This window comes from Astyanax mexicanus, chromosome 1, assembly GCF_023375975.1.
Source record: "Astyanax mexicanus isolate ESR-SI-001 chromosome 1, AstMex3_surface, whole genome shotgun sequence".
In the NCBI taxonomy this organism is placed as follows: domain Eukaryota; kingdom Metazoa; phylum Chordata; class Actinopteri; order Characiformes; family Acestrorhamphidae; genus Astyanax; species Astyanax mexicanus.
In genome coordinates, this window is record NC_064408.1 from 54,823,102 (window position 1) to 54,846,492 (window position 23,391).

At 39.1% G+C, this 23,391-nt stretch overlaps 1 protein-coding gene across 10 annotated transcripts in view; it reads right to left on the bottom strand.

Moving 5' to 3' along the window:
• The window catches only part of nrxn3b (neurexin 3b), a 123,331-nt gene that overhangs the window by 17,343 nt on the left and 82,597 nt on the right, over positions 1–23,391 (bottom strand). For 7 of the 10 annotated variants that reach the window (XR_007439410.1, XR_007439412.1, XM_049480164.1 and 4 more), the window contains 5 exons: positions 19,398–19,579; positions 17,379–17,550; positions 13,803–13,892; positions 9,754–10,064; positions 3,268–3,346 (listed from right to left, as the gene is read on the bottom strand). Coding sequence is in view for 8 of the 10 variants with exons in the window: in XM_049480164.1 (XP_049336121.1) it covers positions 3,268–3,346; positions 9,754–10,064; positions 13,803–13,892; positions 17,379–17,550; positions 19,398–19,579 (834 nt within the window). In the remaining 2 variants the exon portion in view is untranslated. The remainder of the gene's footprint in view (positions 1–3,267; positions 3,347–9,753; positions 10,065–13,802; positions 13,893–17,378; positions 17,551–19,397; positions 19,580–23,391) is intronic. The other 3 variants (XM_049480175.1, XM_049480180.1, XM_022665767.2) reach the window with 1 other exon arrangement.

Consider the following 23,391-nt stretch of genomic DNA (forward strand, 5'->3'; position numbering starts at 1 on the left):
CAAATAAACATCTCAACAAACAGCTGTATATTATTGCAGCAGCAGTAACTCTGCAATCGTTGTTAAGACTACATTATAAACTGGACTTTGAAGAGTTATTTTCCCCTCTTTGAGTTCAGAATCATCTTAATAAACTAAGGCTTGCAGAATGCATGAGACATAATCCTTTTAATTCTTAAAACATACTTCTGTATTTATGAAAACTTACACCTCTCTGTACATTACTGACAACTTAGCTAATCCTCTGTGGTATATTAATAAATTAGGTTGTTGTTTATTTTTGCATTTATACATTTATAAAACAATCATATATTCACATAACAGTAATATTTTGTAGAATTATAGAAAATGTTCCTTTTTAACAAAGGGAACTTTTTATTTCACTGTTGATTACCTGAAAATAGACAGAAAAAATGCCATAAAGAAGTTAATTCATATATTCAATCCACACAGAATATATTTTCAGTTGATTTGCTTTTGTTTAATAGCAGAGTAGTTACTACCTCATGTAGGATTTGTCAAGGTGGCTGTAATCAAAACAGACTCCTGTGAGTGACTGGCTTAATAAGAGTGACAACAAAAATGTATCATCTGATTGGCTGCAGTTAAAATGACTGGCAGGCCTGCATTACATAGTTATGTGTCTCTGCTAACTCACTGTAAGAGCACTCTAACCACATTTTAAACAGCTGTTTCCAGTATTTCTTTCTGCAGTGAAGCTGGTAAAACATTGTTGCTGCTTTTTAATATGGGGTATGGTGTATTTTTAATTTTAGACTGCTAGTACAATATATTTTAATACTTGAATAAATTAAATATGTCATTTCAGTTTTAAGGTTTAGACACAGTGGTTGGTAGTTATTACACGTTATATAGATTATATTGATGAGTAATGTTACAGAAGCCTTCTTGTAGAATTCTCTTTAAATAAAACGTAGCTTCAATAGTAAACCACACTGAAAGAGAGTAATTCCATGTCAAATCAGCTTAACAGTTTTTATCCAAGAAGCTAAAGTGATGTCAAAGGCATTTTATGATACAAATGTTCAGTTCACTCAATATCAAATGTTTAGAAAAAAAAACTATAGACATGTTACAAATCTTTAATCTTTTAAATGATTTATGTGACAAAAGTTAATCATATCGATTTGTTAGTATGCAGATGTGTGTCTATATTGGTAAATACAAAAGCTATATAGTTTAGAATGTAAGAATTTTATTTGAGGTTACATTTGTTTGTGATCCCTAAAATAGAAAGATTAAGCCTGAAATGAACATTTTAGCTTTGATAGAAGTAATGAACAGCTAAACATAAAAAAGTGGACTGTGATGGCTACAAATTCAGTAAACAAGCAAACACGTTTGACCAATGCATTTGACATCACATCACTTGTGTCTTTCATAGTCGAAGCTTCTGAATATACATCAGCTACTGTCAAGCCTCTTACATTTGACATAGAATTAAAAAACTTAAAACATCAACATAGAAATCACAAATACAACATTAGCCCAAACATACACACATCAGCTGACAGGGTTAGTGTGTGAGCACATTTATGAGTGAGGCATGGAAAATGGTGCCAGTTTGTTCCATGCAAGAATGGATAGTTTCCTAGCAGGTAGTTTACATTCAGTGCATGCCACAAATGCCTCTGATTAAAGAACAACGTGGTCAATAGAAAAACAGATATACTTTGTGGCAATAAAATTCTTTTATGCCATCTGCATCCAAGCAGAAATGTACAGTATATGCAGACACACTAAGATAAAAAGTGCATGTGCAGATGGGTGTGTTGGAGGTAGCGTTTGAGGAGAAAGAGAAATCATTCTTTCACACACATCTTTCTTGAAACAATGGGTGTCTGCACAAGGCCAAAGTAGATGATGGCAAGAAAAGATTTTGTTGCCTTTCATTTCCTGTTTTATAAAGTATTAAGGATGCTTCATTTTATCACTTTGTATGTAACTTTAGCCTTCTCTCATTTTTTCTAACTACCAAAATGTCATGCGGCAAAATAGGAAAAAAAGAGGATCCATTTTATCCTGGAAAATAACTTAATGACAAGAAAATAAAAAAGAAGAAACCAATAACATGAACAAATTGGAGTCAAATAGGGCACATTGGAAATATGGTTTCCACATGAAGAGTTTAAAATAAAAACAGCTAAAGGAAATGTAAACATCTCAAAACATCAAAAGAAGGGAAAGTTTCAGTAGAAATATGAATTTCTGTCAGATGAGCTCAATAACTATGGTGGACTAAATGTTTTATTGTTAAATGTTTAATGGGTGGACAAAATATAACAAACTGGAACTCTGAAAACAATAGGAAAAAAAAAATTAAACCAGTTCCAGTTCTAACACTTTCAGTTTTGCCTACAACAAAGGATTTATCGTCTATCTCCATCACAAACTTTTCAGAACAGAATGTATTTACAAATGACTACATATCAGTGAACTGAATTAACCAAATTATTGTTGTGATTGCACTTTAAAGTGCATTAGTTAATAATAAGAAACTGCTGCACAGAGAAAGAGCTTTTGCACATGAAGATGATAAATCTCTATATATGTGTAGATATAAGACTGTAAGATATATTTTTAACCTTAAAAAGAATGTATATGTAGAAAAAAACAATAAATACAGGAATTTGAAGATATCTGTTCTCTATTAGAATGTTTTAACATAAGGCAAACTTTCAACAGTAGAAAACAACTGAACAAACAGGAGAAGTAGTTTCCATCGCAATTATCACATTTTTATCCTGTAAGTACTTTTAGTCTTTATTCATTTCAAAATGTATCCTCTGTCAGACACAGACATACACTGCAGGTAACCAACAAGATACATTTTGTAAAAGATACATTTTGAAGCATCACAACAAACAACATGAAGATTGATACTAATTTTGCAATGTTCTATAAAGTTTAACTGTCCTCAGACAAGCGATGGAACAAAATTAGTATATATGAGTAACCATGTTATTTAGGGCCCCATTGTCAAGTGTAACTTTTTAGACTTAACTAGTATTCACTGGTTCACTTTTTTTTAAACTTATTCTGCAGACTTTTAATTATAAAAATCAATGTCTCTTTAAGGTGTAGTTAAAGTAGTAAATGTTTTAATTACAAAGTGTGTTTAATTATGTTTCCTATAGTCTTTTGAAGTTACACTGTGAACTCAGGGGATGTGATGCTTTGAGGAAAAGACTGAAAAAGGAAGAGAGACCAGATATAAGCAAGCATAAGTTAAAACATCCATCCCACCTGGATTCCCAGGGTCACACTCCTCCAGATCCTCATCATCACTGGAACATTCTGCTGATGATACAATGTCATCTGTTGTCTGTTGATTAAAAAAAAAATAAGGTGTGTGTGTGTGTGAGAGAGAGAGAGAGAGAGAGAAAGAGAGAGAGAAAAAAAGACATTTATTATTTTATGTTTTCATCATAACTGAATGAATAAATAAATGAATTGCCCATTTGACTATGACCAGCACTGAAAACAAGTTTTTTGTTAAAACATATATGTTAATTTAAAATAGTATATACAATAAACAAAAATATAAATACAACATTTAAAACTTTGGGTTACTTAACATAATCCCTGGTTCTTTGATAACAGAGTGAGGTGTTTCACTATGGGAAATCGCCTTGGGCGTGACCAACTACGGAAGCTGCAATTGCATCACGTCTGTCTATGACAGATAGGTCGACTTGTGACTTGGCTCCGCCCCTGCCTCTTAGCCACGGTCGACCTCCTCCTGAGAGGGTTATTCTAGAGAGATTTCTTCCCGTCCCAGTGCAGGGAGGGAAGTGTTGGTGAAACACCTCACTCTGTTATCAAAGAACCAGGGATTACGTTAAGTAACCCAACGTTCTTTTTCTAACTTCGCTCGGTGTTTCACTATGGGAGATATAGACAACTCCCGGACTGCACCCTTTAGACAGCAGAGAAAAAGTACCGGCTAAGTGTCTAATTAGAAAAATTAGGCTCACCAGCCTGCAGTACTACATGAGCTAAGGATGGACCTGAAACATCCAACCTGTAGAACCGTGCAAACGTGTTCCCTGAGGCCCAGCTCGCAGCAGCACAAAGGTCCAATATTGACACTCCTTTAAACAATGCCCACGACGTTGCCACACCTCTAGTGGAATGGGCCCGCAAACCTTCCGGTGGACGTAAGCCCTTACATCTATATGCCACAGTAATGGCCTCCACAATCCAATGAGACAATCGTTGACGAGACAAGGGTTTTCCTTTATGAGGAGTGGCCCATGATACAAACAGCTCATCATGTCTTCTAAAACCAGCTGTTCTGCTTATATACTGATGCAAGGCCCTGACAGGGCACAAGCAGTTCAGCCTCTGATCCTCCACCGTGTTAAAAGGTGGGGGGTGAAAAGCCGCCAACTCTAATGTCGGGCACCTGTAGGCGGAGTCTATTACCTTCGGCACAAATGCAGGATTAGGACGCAGGTGCACCTTAGTGTACCCTGGGTCAAACTGCAAACAGGATGGGCGGATGGACAAAGCCTGTAAATCACCAACTCGCTTTGCTGTGGTCAGTGCCAAAAGCAAAGCTGTTTTGATGGAAAGAAATTTTAACCCCAACCCCTCTAGGGGTTCAAAGGGGTGGCAACAAAGACTGTCCAGCACCAGGGACAAGTCCCACATTGGAACCAAAGGTCTGGAGACAGGCCGTTTACGGCGTGCCCCTTTCATAAACCGACAGACCAGAGCGTGCTGCCCCGCGGACCATCTCCAAAGCCCACGTGACAAGCCGAGATGGCTGCCAGGTACACCTTGATCGTTGAAAAGGCTTTCCCTTTATCCAACAAATCTTGTAGAAAGCAGAGTAGCTCTGCCACAGAGCACTGAAAAGGAGTGATCCTTCTTACGGTGCACCAGTCTTCAAAAACTCGCCACTTGTGTTGATATAATGTGCGAGTAGAATTAGCTCTGGCGCATTGTATAGTATCAATGACAGCAGGTGGCAGGCCCGCCGCATTTAAATTCCACCTCTCACGGGCCAGGCCCAAAGAGCCAACTTGTCTGGGTGGGGATGATATATTTCCCCGTTCGCTTGCGACAAAAGGTCCCTCCTCAGAGGGAGTGGCCAGGGCTGACCCGCGAGCATCTGGACAATCTCCGCCACCCAGTGCTTCGATGGCCAATGCGGGGCTATTAGTATAAGAGACAGACGCTGCTCTCTTACCCTGGTCAGAGTGGGAGAAATCAGACTCAAGGGTGGAAACGCATAAAGAAGAACGTTTGGCCACGGGTGGGCTAAAGCATCCACACCCAGAGGTGCATTTTCGTCCCACAGGGAAAAATACAGAGGACACTGCGCGTTTTCCCACGAGGCGAAGAGATCTACGGCTGCCTGACCGTATCTCTGCCACAGCTGCAGCACCACCTGCGGGTGAAGCCCCCAGTCTCCGTACAGAGGGTTTCCCCTTGACAGAAGAGCCGCCCCTCAGTTCAGTTTCCCAGGTACATGTGTCGCTCGGATCGATAAAAAACGGGTGCTGCTCCACAGGAGAAGCTTTCGCGCCAACCTGTGTAACTTCATTGAGCGTGTCCTGCCCTGCCGATTTATATAAGCCACCACAGTGGAGTTGTCTGTTTTCACCAAGACATGTTGGCTTCGGAGAAAATCCTCGAAGTGTGTTAGTGCTAGAAACACTGCGAGAAGTTCCAGGTAATTTTTGTGGCCTAGACTCAGCTGGGGGGGCCACGCCCCATTTACAGCTCTGCCCATTAGAGTCGCTCCCCAGCCTAGAAGGGACGCATCTGTCATTAGGGTAATCCTCGCGGACACGCCCCCCAGGGGAATCCCCGTTGTCAATACAACGGGGTCCCGCCAATGACGGAGCGCTGTCATACACGCTGCTGTCACTTTGACAGGGCGATTGAGGTGATGGCGGGTGCACAGTCGCAGAGACGCGACCCAACGTTGAAAGTCTCTCATCATGAGAAGTCCCCATTTCACTACTGAAATCGCTGAAGCCATGAGCCCCAGCATGCGAAGATAGAGCCTTAACGAGACAACTTTCCCCATTCGAAAACGGGATAGACATTGCTCGAATGACATCGCTCTTCTCTCCGACAGCCGAACTCGGTAGGAGAGGGAGTTTATAGTCAGACCCAAGTAATCTGTGTACTGTGAGGGCTCTAGACGACTCTTGTTCCAATTTATTTTGAACCCCAGGTTCCTTAGGTGATTTAACACCGTATTGGAATCCCTGAGTGCTTGTTCTCTCGAGCGGGAACAAACAAGATAATCGTCTAAATAAGAGAAAATCCGGATGCCTTTGTTCCTCAACGGAGCAAGCGCTGCTTCCACACACTTGCTGAATACCCGTGGTGCCAGCGACAGACCGAACGGGACCGTTTGATATTCGAAGGCTTTGCCCTCGAATGCGAACCTGAGATATTTTCTGTGTGCAGGATAAATGTCTATGTGAAAATAAGCATCCGATAGGTCGATTATCACAAATCAATCGTGCTGACGAATCGACTGACATAGCACTTTGTGTGTTAACATTCTGAACGTGTATTTGCGCAGATGTCTGTTTAACACACGGAGATCCAAGATAGGGCGGAGTGATGCGCCCTCTCTCTTTGGAACAACAAAATAGCAGGAGTAAAAACCCCGCTGACTCTCCTCCTCTGAGATCACTCTGATCGCTTTTTTGTTTAACAGGGATATAATCTCGTCCCTTAAGACGTGAGCTGAATCCCCACTGGCCACAGAAACCAACACACCATTGAATTTCGGTGGTTTTATAGCAAATTGTAGTCTGTAGCCCCGAGAAACTGTGGACTGGACCCATGAGTGAACTGCGCATGCACGCCATTGGTCTGCCTGAGCTGCAAATGAGCCCTTGTCGCTGTCTGCGCAGACGTCGCGGATTGATGACGTCGGAGCCACTTGGAGACAGCGCTCTCACCTCACAGGAGGAGCGTGAGCTCCCTCTAGTGGCTGCAGACAGGGATAACTCAGTTTCTCTTTTATTTTGTAATGTGGGAAACACATCGCCCTCGGCATTTCGCCTGGCTGCGATAGAGTAACTTTTATTTTTATTTCTTTTGAACTCAGTGCTTGGTGACACTTGGTGAAACAGTGATTTCTCACAGGTTTTCGAACTGAAGAGCCCTCTGAACTGAGAACACTGGGGCTGCAGACTCCCCCTAACTTTCTCCGCTTGGCAGGAGAATGGGGAGGAAAAGGGAGGGGTTGCCGGGGTGTCAGGCAGTCCGCTTCTTCTTCCCCTCTGCGGGGGGTGGAGGCGGTCTATTCCTAGCTGCTACGGCCGCATAGGACGTTTTTCCCCACGGTCCAGGGTTGGCTGCTCTTGGTCGCTGGCTGGCCTTAGCCCCCGCGCTTGGCCTGCCCCCATGCTTCGCTCTTACAGCCGTAGCCGCGAAACTTTGCTGAGCCAGTGGAGGGGGGCGTGGCACCTGTTTGCGTGGCAGACACAGGTTAAAAGCCTCATCTTCCTGCTTCCTGAGAGTGCTGGTTTCTCTCTTTTTTTCCAAAGCTGGTCCGAAAAGACCTTTGGTGGGGTCATAAGCTGCGTCCATTATCTCCGCCTTTTGGCTGTCGCTAAGGCCTGACAGGTTCAGCCAAAGGGCTCTCTCCCCTGCCACGGCCAAGCCCATGACACGTCCACAGCCCTGCACTGCGCCACGTGAGGAGCGGAGAAGCAGGTCATTCACCACACAAATTTCGTCCCAGAGAACAGGGTTTGGAGCCCCCGAATCCAGCTGCCGCCCCATTTCCTCCAGAATCTCAGCCTGATACGCTGAGAGGAGTGTGACAGCATTGAGAGAGCACACAGACTGAGCAGCGCGGCGGTTAGGGTGGAGGTGGTAGGCCACTGAAGACTCTACCGCTGGGGGTCCGCTCAGCCCCAACTCCGCCATGCCATGGATCTCCAGCTTAGAACAGCCCTTGGTAGGAAGCTTGCTCTTAAAAGGGCTGGACCAGCCGCGACTCATCTCCTTCATGCATGCGGGGACCGCAGGAAGAAGCTGTCTAGATGAGGGTAGAGCTGGGGGGAGTCTTTTTCCATCATAAAGGTCCCTTTCTGCCCCTTCCTCATTCTGTGCCGCTGGCCAAGGTATAGCCAGTTTCGCGGCAGCCCGTTTACACACCTCATACAGGTTGCTGTCCGCCTGAGAGCCGGTGTCGGACGCACTGGGTGGTCTGGGCTGTTGGGCCGGGAAGGTGGAATCATCTTCCTCATCCTCCTCCATGTCGCCCATACCGAGGAGATCGGAATTGGCATCGCCACCCGAGTCCTCGCCCCCCGGCTCCCCTTCCACTTGAGTGAGAAGATCCTCGAATAGCGGAGGGATGTCAGGGGACTCCGCTTCCATCATGTCCGCCCAGCTCATGGAGGCTCGCGGCTGATGGTCGCTAGACGTAGCTTTGGAAGCAGCCCCAGGCAGGTAGGGGTCTTTTTCATTCGCTACGGCCACTCTCAACCTCCTCTCTCTTATCTTTTGTGGCATTAGAGCACAGTGATTGCACGTTTGTGGGTCTGAAAGAGACGCTTGAGCGTGTTTCATCCCCATACAAACGATGCACAGCGGGTGAGGGTCCCTGCCCGAGATGGTAGCTCCGCATGACGCTGGACACGGGCGGGATGCAGCCTCTTTAGCGTCTGGTTCCTTCCCTTTGGCGGGGGTCGAAACCAAAGACATAATGGCTGAGAGGCGAGAGAAAAACTTAAGTAAGGCTTAAGTTAATTTAGTGTTTACAGAAAATAGCTCGTCGTGACACGTTAGCTAAATTCTGTGTGAAAGCTAGGTGGCTAGCTAACTAGCTCGGTCAAGCTAGAGCGAAGGCTCGCCTTAACGCGTTTAGCCTCCTTCTATGCTAAGCCTACCTTGGCAAGCTAATGCTAAGTAGGGCTAGCGCGAGAGTAGCTTCAGCAATTTAATGAGAAAACTACGGAGTAGCCAGAGAAAAGCTCGCCACAACGCGGTCACTATTCCCGGTACTGTAGCCGAATTAACAGCTAAAAGTGCACTTCTTGACGAAGGAACTTATTTAGCACTTCCAGAACTAAGCTGTAGTCGTGTTCGGCGATGGATTCCAATGACGGCCCGTCTGTGAACTGTTAAGCGAGCACAGCCCTGCCTAGAGCGCTGAGTGAGCTTCCAGTCTTTCACGGGAAGAAAGCGAGAATAACCCTCTCAGGAGGAGGTCGACCGTGGCTAAGGGGCAGGGGCGGAGCCAAGTCACAAGTCGACCTGTCTGTCATAGACAGACGTGATGCAATTGGAGCTTCCGTAGTTGGTCACGCCCAAGGCGATTTCCCATAGTGAAACACCGAGCGAAGTTAGAAAAAGAACACCTCTTTTCCTCAGTTAGACAGTAGGCAAAAGCTCTATATGTACTTGAAAACTGAGTACAGGGCTCTAGACAAGTCTTTTCTTTTTTAAATTACTACATTTCAAGAGAAATGAGGTTTGAGTGCCCTGGTGCTTTTCCAGTTTCACCTGAGTATACTGTAGTATTTTCCATTGAGAATTCTTTATTTGAAACAGATTACAAAGACTAAAAAAACATACTTGCAATTGAAGAAAATCAAGAATGCAACAAGAAAACAAGAATTTTCACTTAAATCAATAGCTGGTTTAGTAACTTAGATTCATAAACCTAAATTCTAAACTTTGAAGCAAAGTATTTGTTTTGTATGAAATAAAATGTAATCTGATTGTTTTACAGTGTTTTACCTGAATGGTGGGTGGGGAGCGCTGCTTTCGAGTTGTAGTTGTTGACAGGGTTGTTGTGGTCTCTATGAAAGTGGTAGACATCTCAGGGGGCATAGATGTGGTGGTGCGTGAAGGGCTTCGGCTGGTAGGCATATCCCCCACCAGTCGCACACTGCCATTCACCCTGATGTTGGCATGACCCTCTGCAGCCATGTTAAGAAGCTTCAGCCCATTGTAATACAGACCAGACATCTGGCCTTGATATGGAAATTTGCGATCATTTCCTCCTATTGAGACTGTGGCTTGGGTGTTAAAAATGGTAAGCTGCCGACCTACGCACAAAAACCAGAACAGAAATGCAATTACATTTATAATTCATACATATTGCATAAAAAGCACACGCTCAATACTGAGCATACACACTCCACAAAATCTGAGTAGCACTTAATTTGTTCTATAACGTCATGAATGAGTGCATGTGATTAACTTGATAGCTGTCACTTGATTTGTGGTCAGATATGTGACAAATATGATGAATTCAAAAACTGCCACTAAATCTATTGTCCACCTTATCAGCTCCACTGACCATAAAGGTACAATAAAAACAATCCATTCACTCATTCTCAGCACAGTTACATGACCAGCTAGATGGAAGTCTGTAACAGAGTGGACTATAGGTACCGACCCCAGTAAAGGCTGATTCCTTTATTTCTGCTGTAGACTTAAAACATTTGGGTTTAACAATAAAGGTGAATATGAGACAAACATTTCAGCTTTTATTTCCAAGTGTTCAGATCTGGATCTGATACACAGTTCAGAAGATAACACCTCCTGTCTGAAGCCGCCCATTTTTCTTGTCAGCAAAAGTATTAGAACAGATAAACTGAAAGTTAATGAAAGTGAATGAGACTTAATATTTAGTTGCAAATCCTTCGCTTGCAGTAACTGTGTCATGTCTGTGACCGACTGACATCACTAACCTTCTGCATTCTTCTGCTGTGATGCTTCTCCAGGCTGCAGCGGGTTTTGGGTTTTATCTTGCTGCATGATAAAGGATCTAAAAGCCAGTTTGCTTTTATCTTTCTTTAAATTCAAAGATAAAATGTTTCTTGTTCACTTTACTTTCAATCACACTGGTAAAGGTTAATCTTTGTCTCCTCAGTCTATAATCAGTCCACAGGCGTGTCTCTGTACTTCTTGGAAAATTCCAACCTGGCCTTCCGATTAATCTTGCCGATTAGTGGTTTTTACCTTCTGGAGAAGCTGATTGTGGGACCTTCACTCCTGTCCTCTGGAAGTTGTTGCTGATGTCACTACTGGTTGTTTTAGGGTCTTTCTTTACAGCACTTAGCACTATAGCACTGTTTCTAACATCAACTGCTGTGGTTTTCCTGGGCTACTACTTCATCACCTGTTATTTAGTACACCAGTGACGACTTTCTTCTTCAGGACATTCCAAACAGTTGTTCTGGCTATGAACAATATTTGTGCAATGGTTTATCTGATTTATTTTCCATCTTCTCTCAGCTTCAAAGTTACTTGTTTTTCATTGAGCACTGTTTATTGTTCGAATAATGAATGTATCTACACACATCTGGAAAACCAAACACACCTGACAGTCACATGTTCCAATATTTTTGCTCATTAGAAAAATGGGTGGGTTCAGGCAGGAGGTGCTATCTTCTGAACCGAACTAAAATAAAAGCTGAAGTGTTGATCTTTTGTCAAAATCAAATGTTTTCAGTCTACAGTTGAAATAATTGGATTGACCTCACTGCTCCAATACTTTTGGATTGCACTGTATATTATTTCAGTTGGTAGTAAATATTAATTACCACCTCTTGAGCCTGCAACACATTTCAAAAAAGTTGGGACAGATGAAATTCATGGCTAGTAAAGTAGTAAAAATAATAATGATAAATTCTCTGGGCTTTAAGGCCTCTGGGATGGACCAACTCAACTCTTCCAACCCCCGACCACATCTTTTACTGGTACATCCATGTATTTTTAACAATGCAGAACCACATGCTGCATACACTACAAAGAAATGGCTGTGGAAAAAGAGGATTCTGGTACTAGACAATCCTACCTGATATTTCTACATAATTATTTGTATAGAGAATTTTGAAAGAAAATTATAAGAAAAATATCCTAATGCTATAGACCTTAAGAGGCATGGGGCAAAATATCACCTAAAACACTGCATCACTTGGTATCTCCAGTACCAATATGTCTTTTACATGGTGTAAAAAATAATGCCATCATTACAAAGTGGTATATGCTTCACCATCCCAACTTTTTTTGGAATGTCTTGAAGGCATGAAATGTAGAAATAGATGTTTATTAATTCATACAATATTGAGCACATAGAACATGAAATAGCTTGGGTTTAAACTGCTCCCAATCAAATGAAAATCAACAATCTACTATATGTACTTTATTGGGTGAACTATAACATAAAACATAAAAAGATAACCGAGGGGCTGTGAGGGAGAAAAAAAAAACAAATGTTATTTTAAAACATGCATGTATCAGCATGGAAGGGAAATAAGGATTGGTTTTAAACAGTGTTAAAGGGACTTTATAATCATCTTATTTTGTTTAGGCAAAAAAACTTTAAAATAATTTAATTTTCATATTATTACATAAAATTAGGTGCTACATTTAACTAAATGTTATACTCCAACCAGGGTTATTTTGATTTATCTTTTCATTTCACCACAGAGGAACAGGCTAAACAAAGAATAAATAAATAAAGTAGAAAACATCCCTTTCCAATAATCCACTTGAAAGCAACAGCACCAAAAAAAGAGCTTAACAATATAATATAATATAATATATAATATAATATAATATAATATAATATAATATAATATATGAAATGTATTATTTTAATTACTATTTACCAGTATTCTTATGTTATTATAATTTATATGATTATTTACAGCAGTGTAACACAAACCACTATTCATGTCTAGTCCCTTTAACTAGTTAATTTTTTTTATATGATTTAATGGAGACGAAAAAAAGAAGGAAGAATTTTTAAGCAAATTATGGGTAATCAGGGGTTCTATTTCATGTCCCAGAGGGCAGTAGGTAGTGGATGCAATCCGGTTGAGTAGTGCAGGCTGAGACTTAGTAGGACAACATCAGTCACTCGTTACCCTGTACCTATTATTGGTACAGGGTAACTGGTTATGTAGTTATTCCTGGCTCCTGTTCACTACAGGACCCTCCACTCTTGCTCACAAATCTTCTTCGTGTCTCTAGTCATGTTTTTGGTGTTTGTGGTCTCCTCTTATCCATCAGACCACACACGGGATGAGTGTGTGGCTTTTCTAGTTTTTTTTTCTAGTCTACCTGATCTATTCTACTGTGGTAAATTTTGCCAGCGCATAGATGATGAGCTAGTTAAAGCCTATAATCACGTTTTGATGTTGCTCACAGCCTCCAGATGGAATTTTAGTGTACTTAAGAGATCTGTTCTCATTGAACCTGGTCAGCTACTGCATCCTTTTTGATCCTCAGCACTCTCCGCTGAAGTGAAAGTGTTCGCATCCCCACTTGAACTAAAGGGCATTATCGGAGAAATCCTTAAGCCATGATATGGGCCACTCCACTTCCTTCTGTGGGTGACCATAAAACACCCATCTCCCACAGGCCTTACACCTAAACATGCTCCACACTGACTCAATGAAAGGAAATGAAAAGATGGCTGACTGCTCTGTGCTCTGTCCACACATTAAAGCATTACAGGTCAGCTTACTCATCTGCTTTAGCAGCCACAACGCTACAGGCCCACTACTCAGTAGTAGTGGAATGTCTGCCTTTCATGAGAAGAGTCTCAAGAGGACCACTGTATGCTTTCCCCATTTTTTGTTATAATCTCATACTGTGCTACACATTAGGATTGCATACATTACCTACCACCCTCTTGCGGCATCACAGAACCACAGTTACAGAACATCAGTTTTTAGTGTTTTAGGATTTGTTGTACCAATTGTTTATATATGAATGATGAAATGATATGACAAGAAAAACAAAACAATTAAGATCTTGTAAAGCTTTACCTTTCTCATGTAGCCAATCTTCAACCGGTCGGGTATATTTGAAAGGGATTTTCTTATTAGCCATTTGAAAGCGCTCAATGTCACTGAAGCCTTTAAAGTTTAAAAGTTTAAAAAGAATTTTAGTACTCTTTGCACATTTTACATATAAACGCTGTTTAGAAGAATGTTTATCAATGTTTAGATTGTTTAGGTGTAATCATGATTATATTTTCATGCTTTAAATATCCCATTACATATAAAAACATCCTGCCAGCCACAAGCATGGATACACACATTTCTTTTTGGCGTTAACACAATCGTGAAAAACATATAAACATATAAATAAAACACGCCAACATATTACTAATAGTGCAAAGCATGATACAACCTCTAAGTAGATACTTTTTTCTTACTGTAAATAATTAAAAAATGAATTCCTTCCATGAGACAACACATGATCCTACAGTTCAATAGACAAGGACGAAAATCTATTAAATTCAATTCTAATTTATTCATACACCTTTTTCACAACTGAGGTCACAAAGCAGCTGTACAAAGATCCGGGATCAAGCCTCGTTTAATCAAGTCAGTGAAACCAATGGCAAGGAAAAATTTGTGAAAGTAGTGATTCAATAGGGTAAATAAATAACAAATACTCTCCTTTACATGAAGTTAAGCATAAAATTGTTTGTTCCAACTATTTAGTAGCAAGTCTATGTAAACAAAAATGTAAAGAGTAGACTCCTCATTCAGAATGTCCTGAAACTTTCAATGAAAGTTTACTGAAATCTTTTTGATTAACACAAAGAGCAAAATATGAAAAAATTAAGTATTGGAAATATCAGTTAGTAAAAGTCAGTTAGCCTTCAAATCAGCATTTATTTAAGTCTATAAATGTTTGTTCTTTCAAAACTAAAACAATCAAATTAAATTTAGATTAGTCTGTTAAGTTAAAAGACGAAGACAAGTCAAGGCCAAAGGTAAGACAAGATAAGTCAGTTCAGCCAATACAAGGACAAGTTAATATCAATACAAGACAAGACAAGCACAAAGCCAGAAAAGGCAAGACAAGACAAATTCAGATCAGCCAAAATCAAGTAAAGTAAAAACAAGGGCAAGGTCAGGCCAGGCCAACCAAGTAAAAATAATAATGAGTAATGTCAAGGCAAGGACAAAGCCAGACAAGACAAGACAAGACAAGTTGAACAGGTCAAGTCATGTCAAGACAAGAAAGCCAAGCCAGGCCAAACCAGGTCAACACAAGAACAATACCAGGCCAGCCAAACCAAGTCTAGACAAGTAAAGTCAAGACAAGGTCATAGCCAGGCCATGCCATGTAAAGCAAGACAAGACAAAATCAGACCAGCCAAGTCAAGACAAAAGTCAATAAAACATAATACAAGGGCAAAGCCATGCCAGTCTCAAGACCAGACCAAACAAAGCCAAGCAGCCAGGTCAAGTTAAGACAAGATAGCACAAAGCCAGGCCAGACCTGACAAGACAAAGCCATGTTTGACAAGACAAGATGAGAACAAACTCATGACAACCATGTTAAGACAAGACAAAACAAGACAAAGTCAGACTAGTCAAATCAAGACAAAAAAGACAAGGACAAGTCCAGACAACCAGGCAGGGCCAACCATGTCTAAGCAGGTTAAAACAAGGACAAAGCTACTGAAACACTGTAGTTTCTAAATTACAACTTTTTTTTTACAATTACACACATTTCTGAGCTTTTATTTTATCATCCTCACAAGCAAAGTTATTTGAAGGCATGAAGGTATTTTCTTTATATAGGAAACTGTTAATAGCATATGTGAGCTTATTATCAACCATTCTGGCATGATTACACTTATTATTAGTGCACTATTAGTAACATGTGGCATGTTGCTAGTTAGCAAAATGTGTTTTACTGAGTTTTGTTGATCCTTCTGAAGAACTTAAGACAATATATAATATGCAATTAAATAACATTTAAATAATCTTTTACCATATTTAATTTGTTCATTAATAATTAATTCACTTTTACTAATTAGTAATTTATTTATTTTGTACTATATTGTTGGTATGTATAGTCTTCTGTTATTATCTCCAGCGAGCCCACAGTCAGTCATTTTAAATCTTTGATATGCAGAAACATCAGTTCATAATAGCAAGATGTTTTAGAAGCACTTTCAGGGATTATTTCTGCTGACTGTATCCACAATGTCTCCTTTTCAGATTTCAGGATCTTCAGTCTCTCAGAAAAGCAGTAGAATGTTTGTGCACACTAAGCTGTAAGGATATTCCTTGTCTTATATACACTGCCTGGCCACAAAAGGTCACCCCCTGGATTTAACTAAGCAAATAGGTATGAGCCTTACATTGGATAATAACTGCATGGGTGATTATGTGTCAACTGGTAACAAGTTATTTAACCCTAACTGATGCAGTGAGTAGCTTCTCATTTGTTAACCCTCATGATATGGTTGTTTTTCAGGAGCAGCGATAGTGTTCCCCAGTCAGTTTGACCCGGTACATGTTTAATTACACAAAAGATGTCTGAAACCAAAAAAAATCCTTAAGAGCAGTGTAAATAATGTGAATATATTTCATTACCAACTCCACTGCTAATTATTCTATCGATATTTAGTGCAATGGTGTTCTTTAGCTATAACAGGTAATGGTTTAAATAGAATAATTTACTTTTTTTCTTAAAAAATGTTCAAACTTTTTTTTTATGCTTTACTAATTAAATATATTACATAACATTGAAACATAACATTGCTATTGTTGGTAGTTGTTGTTTTTGCAGGGGATGGTTATATGTTGATTACACTAACTGAGGCAAGCAGAAGAAGTTTCTTACTCAAAAAATACCTTAACTATTTTCTTCAAACTTTAAAACATAACAGGAGGGTTAAACAACCATGTGGAAAGACACATCCTGAGCTTGTGGTAAATATGTTAATTTATTTGAGAAAGTGTCAAATAATTGGCATGCATCAAGCAAAGAAAACATCTATGTAGGTTGCTAAAATTAATAACATCAACCAACACATCATTAAACACTGGAAGGAGAATAGGGAAACATGTGGCCAAAAATCTTGAATGATTGTGATCGGCGATTACTTAAATATTTGGTGAAATCAAATAGTAAAAAAAGAACAATAGAACTCAGGGATGTGTTTAATAGTGAAAGTAAGAGCATATCCACAGGCACAATGTGAAGGGAACTCAAGGGATTGGGACTAAACAGCTGTGTAGCCTTCAAAAAAACACTTATTAATGAGGCTAACCGGCAAAAACAGATTCAGTTTGCTAGGAAGCATTAAGATTCATGGTTCAGGCAAGAGTGGTTCAGGGAGCACGAGATCATCATTTTCTAACATGGATTGTTCACCACAAGTGATCCAAATCTCAAATCATCAATACAAGATTTTGGGGAAGAATTAATGCAACTTAGGACAGAAATAAATGTTGTAAAATTGCAGAAGCTTGTGAAAATGTAACCTTTTTTGTACAGGCAGTGTATTTGTCAATGTACTTAAGAGCATTTGAAGCACAGTGAATCAAAACAACTGAAACTACATAAGCAGTTAGCAAATAACATATTACCTGATGGAAAATGCTCATTAACTGCCCAGTTGTCCACTTGTAGTGTAGCGTTTCCTCCATTTCTGGTGAAGCGAACCAAATGATATTTTCCATCATTCACAGCAGTAGAGGTCTCTTTGACATTGATGTCCACTGTGCCAATGTTAAACATCACACCCACATTGCCTTCTTCCTGTAACATTAAAAAAACACACATTACATGTAAATAGCATTAGCATAGCTTTAAAAATGATTATTTTATCATTCTTTAAACCTTGACAAAGGATAGCTTTCAGAAATTGACCAAAAAGAAAAAGCCCAAAAAAAAAGCTCTAATTAAAAAGGAATGGAAATTAACTGTCAACAGGAGTGTATTTATGTAGGAATATAATTCCAATCCAGATAATTTAATTTGCTTTTAAAGGCTGGTGCAGAGGACCATTCTGTCATTGTCTGTGTTCTAGCCTTTACTTTTCATTAGTATTACCTGGGGAAGACAACTTTTTACCTTCCCCAGGTGTTTCTTGTCTGTCTCAGTATATAAGTAGCCCCATTGTTTTAGTGTTCCCTGTCTGGTCTGGTCTGATGCATTATTAAATGTCGGCTCATAGTTTTTTACGTTTCTTTCAGTCTAGTTTTATCAGTTGTTTTTTCATGTTTTGTATCTACTAAGGTTTGTTTTTGTTTTTTGAAACTGACTGATTAAATTTCTACACTCAGTACTTTACACTTTTAAAGACAAAGATAAATGTATTTAACTATTTGCTTACAGGCTCAAAATGTCCAAAAAGAAACAACTTACTTTGGAGGTCTGTCAGTCTATTGTTTTGTTTAGAAAGGAAGACTACTAAATGCGAGATATAGCAAAGAATCTGAAAATGTCTTAATATTCTATGAACTACTTCTTCCAAGAGTAGCACAATCTAGCTCTAACAAAGACAGAAATGGGAGTGGGAGGCCCCGATGCACAACTGTGCAAGAAAATATATATTTGAGTGTGCAGTTTGAGACAAAGATGCATGAAGAATGTCTAACATTGGCACTAAATGGAACCCGGCAAACACAAGTGTCAGAATCAACAGTGAAGGGGCAACTTCAGAATGCTGGACTGCATGGCAGAATTAGCAGTAAAGCCATCTGTCAAGCATGGTGAAGGCAGTGTGATGGTCTGGATATGCTTTTCAGGTGGTAAAATAGCAGATTTATACAGAGTGAAGGGGACTTTGAAGAACGACGATTTTGCAACGCCATGCTGTACCCTGTGGACAGTGCTGGACAGGGGCCAATTCCAGGATTATGACCAAAAAAACTCCAAATTGTGTCGGCAATATTTAAGAAATAAGGAGTCAGCTGAAGGAGTCGCCAGTTCTGAAACCTATTGAGCTGTTGTTGGAGCAGATTAACTGTATAGGACAGAGGAAGTCTACTTCAAACCTATACATTTTGTGGGACATGGTCCAGAAAGCATGGATTGAAATCACATTATATTACCTCCATAAATTTACAGTTAGAATGCAGAGGGTCTGCCAGGCAGTAATGTCTGCAAAAGTTGGCTTTTTTGGTGAAGAGTCCACTTTCTGACAATTAGTTTAGTTGTCTAAACATTTTTAAACAGTTATTGATCCAAAGAATGCCATCAATATAGACTCTACAGATATTCAGACGAAGGCTATATAACATTTTCTTGCTTTCTCTTTAACAGACAACTTGTAGTCTAGGGATATTTGTGATAATGTTACCTTTTAACATGTTGTTGAAAATTAGATCATAGGGAAGTTTATGACAATCCAAAAAGGTTGTTGCAATTTTACTGACAGTTTGCAAAAGCATACTATCCAAATAAAATGTTATCAACAGTTTAGTGTCTAAAGGTGGAATATTCAAATATGTAAAGTGTTACGCTTTATAACTGTGCATTGTATAGGTACCATTTTTCTCTGACAGTGTTGGTCACATTATTTTGCATAAAACATCAACTGTAAAGGAATCCCTGAGCTACTAAATTACAGCATTAATTTAGTGTGTGGAGAAAAAACTCACAATGTGCAGCATGATGTAGTCGCCTAGTCGAGGAGCACTATCAATGCGAACCATAATTCCATCTTTAATGGTGGTGCTGAATCCTACAGCCAGACGATCTGTTCTTGTGCTTGGACGTTCATTGATGGGCCACGTGTATGTGATTAATCCTCCACCTTTTCCAAATATATATGTAGCTCCCGCTAAAACAAATAGGAACAGATAGCAAAACAAAACAATTAAGCACACTGTAATAAAAACTCTCAACCATAAGCCCATCTACAATAGCAAACTATCCACTGTATTTAAAGAAACTTACCAATTGTTGTCACGTACTGTTTCTGTCTTACATTAAAATCAGGGTTATGTCATGTTTTAAATCAAAAAGTTGGGATACATTTAGGGCTTCACTAATTTAAAGTAATCATGTAATACACAGAAATTCATGACAATCGTATAGGTTGTTACAATTTTACTGACAGTTTGTAAAAGCATACTGTCCAAATAAAGTGATCAGCAGTTATGTCATGTGCTTTAAATCAGGATACAAGTATAGTTTTACTGAAAACAATCATATAGTACACACAAAACTTATTATTACCCTATGCAGTTTATTTTCTAATCGCTCCCTTTTGGTCTCCGTAAATTCAGAATGTTGCATTTGAGACACTACAAAAAAAAACACTAAAATATGAAATCACTTTGCTGAACTCACTGACTGACACAGCTGTAAAATGAGTTTTTAATTTTTTTATAAGGAGTAGTGGAACTTGGTGTTACATCGCAGTGTGTTCTTTATATTTTGTCAAACTCAGTAGCAAGCATGACTACTTTGACCACAGTCAATCCATATAAAAGAATAACATGGACCACTTTACTGTAAGGCACTGTTAATTATGCTACATGACATCTACATGAGTGTTTTATGACACTGACATAAACATTTGTAAACAATTATTTCAAAAGGCATCAACTGTCAAAGGCTACTCATGACATCTTTGATGTCAAGTTGTATTTATACATAAATTAAATATTTATTTAGTTTCTCCGCTTTTGACCATGGCTTTGTTCTCTCTTGGTTTTCCTTTTCTGCCTAATGCTGTACAGGTGCAGCGGTTTAGAGTGAGGAGAGCTGATTGGTTCTTTCTGGAGGTCTAGGTGAGGTCTTCTGAATAAGAGGCCTGTGGTGTAACATGTAAAGACACACAATGAGAAAATAGCTTCTGTGTACATATTTATTCCATTACTGAGGTAACAACTGTCTAGAGATAAAAGTTAAAGGGCAGGCAATGTTTTTGTATTTTTGTTAGACATTTAGGCTTTAGGATGGGGATTTTTAATTAGTTTAGTGTGCTATCTTTTCTTCAAGCACACCAGCTCCATTTTACCTGTTTTCCAGACTTTGGCTGAGTTGAAAATTGTTTGAAAATGTATCTAGATATTATTCTGCTTTAGCTTTTCTGATGTAGGATGTACACTTTTTCTCTAGGTTACTGGTCATATCAGGGGTTTGCACTGATTGTAAATTACTTTTCCATTTTTATCCGACTGATAGTATCACCATGGCAATACTTTTGGCTGATACATTTGAGCAGGGTGAAGGGAGATGTGTTTTCTGCTAACAGCTGCTTCTCTGCTGCTTCTGTTAACGTTAGTTCTGCTAAATTTGAGGTTGTAGAGACTTTGTTATCTGCTGGTGGAGTTTCAGGTGGCTGCACTGTCTCATTTTTTAATTTGATTTAGCAGCAGTGCCTAGCTCTATACAATCACAAACTTTGTCATTTGCATCAGGGCTAGAAGCTGAGCTCACACCTCTATTGTTTTCTCTACAGGCTTTAGTGGAAAAGTTAGCATCCTATCTGAGTCCCATAAGAGCATGTTGGCTTGATTGGTGCCTTTCTAATCTCTTTCCAAGTGAGAAAACAGGACATGTGCATATTCATGAAGGCAATGCAAAACAGGGAGGTTTCTGATTGGCCTGTTTTCTACAAAGAGTCTGTGAGTCAGCCAATCAGTTTTTAGTGTCAGCCAATCAGTCTTTCAGGAGCATCATGGATCCCATCAAAGCTCATTTCACCTCTGAATTCTCTAAAGTCTATCCATGTCCAAGTCTTGTTTACTGTACAGTCTGTAATAGTGATTTTAGAATTGCCCATAGGGGACTCAGTTATTGCAAAAGGCATGCTGAGATGAGTTAATGTGACATTTTTGCAACTTGGGAGTCTGGAAATGATACTTTAAATGTTTATAGTTTTATAGTGCTGACATCTCACAACAAATGATTTACACACATTTTTATTTGATTATTTTATCGTTTTTTTTTTCCGTAACACTTGGAATTTTTAGGTTTTTAATAGTTCTGTCAGGCGAATAAAAGTGAATCTAATTAATTACATGTTTGATATGAAATGTGGATTATGGCTACAGTTCATTTCAGTCTTTATTTATTGACCCTAGAACACCAAAATGCAGCTATCGGCTCAATGCTAACTAACAGCCAAACTCAGCAGTGAGAATTGGAGTGTGTTAGCATGGATGCTAACTGTTTTCCCAAATTAAATATTATCTGTTTTCAGAATGATGCTGGCTAGATAGAGGAAGTGCTGCTGTTTAATATATCTGTATTATATCTGTGCATTACTCTAGTTTTAGTTATGAATATCAGAACACCAGCATCTGGCTAGAGTACATTTTCTGATTCTGTGTATTACTGTGTGTACTCCGTGTGTATATCTAAATTCATTTTAATGAATCAATTTCTGCATCGTGGAAATCATAGGTATCTACACATATAACCTTTTAAAAAAACAAGTATGACACAGAGAGCATGCTGTTCTTCTTCTATCAGTGCCTTGTGCAGGGTGTAAGATCGGCCTGTCTTTAATTTGTACCGGTTTAGTTTTTTCTTCTTTTTTTATAAAGGCACTACTCTGTTGGTCTTGTCTATGGTAGCAAATGACTGTAAAACATGCCATGTCATTTTACACCAGAAAATGTTAAAGCAACCTACATTTTACCCAGAATCTGTGTTAGTTGTTCTGTCAACATCAAAGTTGAAATAAGCAGCCTTTATCACAGCTGACATGTTTTAAAATAAGCATTTATAAATGTTTATGTATGTTTATGTCAGTTGTCATGACTTGCTTATGTAGGTGTCGTTCAGCCTTATTAACAGTGCCCTACAGTAAAGACTAAACAAGAATGCACTCAGAAAACACTCGTAAAACCCTGCAGCAAGAAATCAAGGTAAGTAACTGTTTTCTGCCTTTCTTTGGTTCCTTCAAATCCAGTCCTCTCTCTCTCTTTCAAATAGAGTCCAAATGAGCTGCAGTGTGCTTGTGTTCTCTTTCTGAATCACTCGGACAATAAGGAGACTACGCACACTAATTAGAATTACATTTGCACAAGGTTGCACATTTGCATGTCAATCACACTAGATTTCTTACTGTTTCAATGAAAAGTGTTTGTTCTCTAAAAAACTACAAACTATTGTGATTTAAGACGCTTATAGATTGAAAGGAGAATGAAAACTAAAAATGGCATGCTGTAGGGACTGTGTTTCAGTTTATGGTTAAAAACAATTTTAGATTGATTATTCAGCACCACCTAGTGTCACAGCTGTGAATTTTCGAAAATACTGTTTAAAAATAGTGTAGTGTTGATCAAATTCAGCAAAAAAATATCTTGAGACTATTAGACATTATAAAAATGGACCAAAAGACCAGAAGACCAGAAGGTGGAGCCATAGGAAGAAGAGTTGCCTGAAACCTGTGAGGGAGTGTGCATTAGATCTGTAATTTTTTTTTAGTCTCAGCAGATTTAAAACTCAACTTACTACAATGACTTAATCTCATAATATATTAACATGAATTCTCTTTGTATAAGCAAGCTATCTAATTACAAATATTAATGATTATAGAATTCAAATTATATAGAGAAGGCTAGTTCTACAAAACTTTTCTCATCATGCAGAACCAGTGATATAATTTAATATATCTCTGGAACTGTTAAAAGT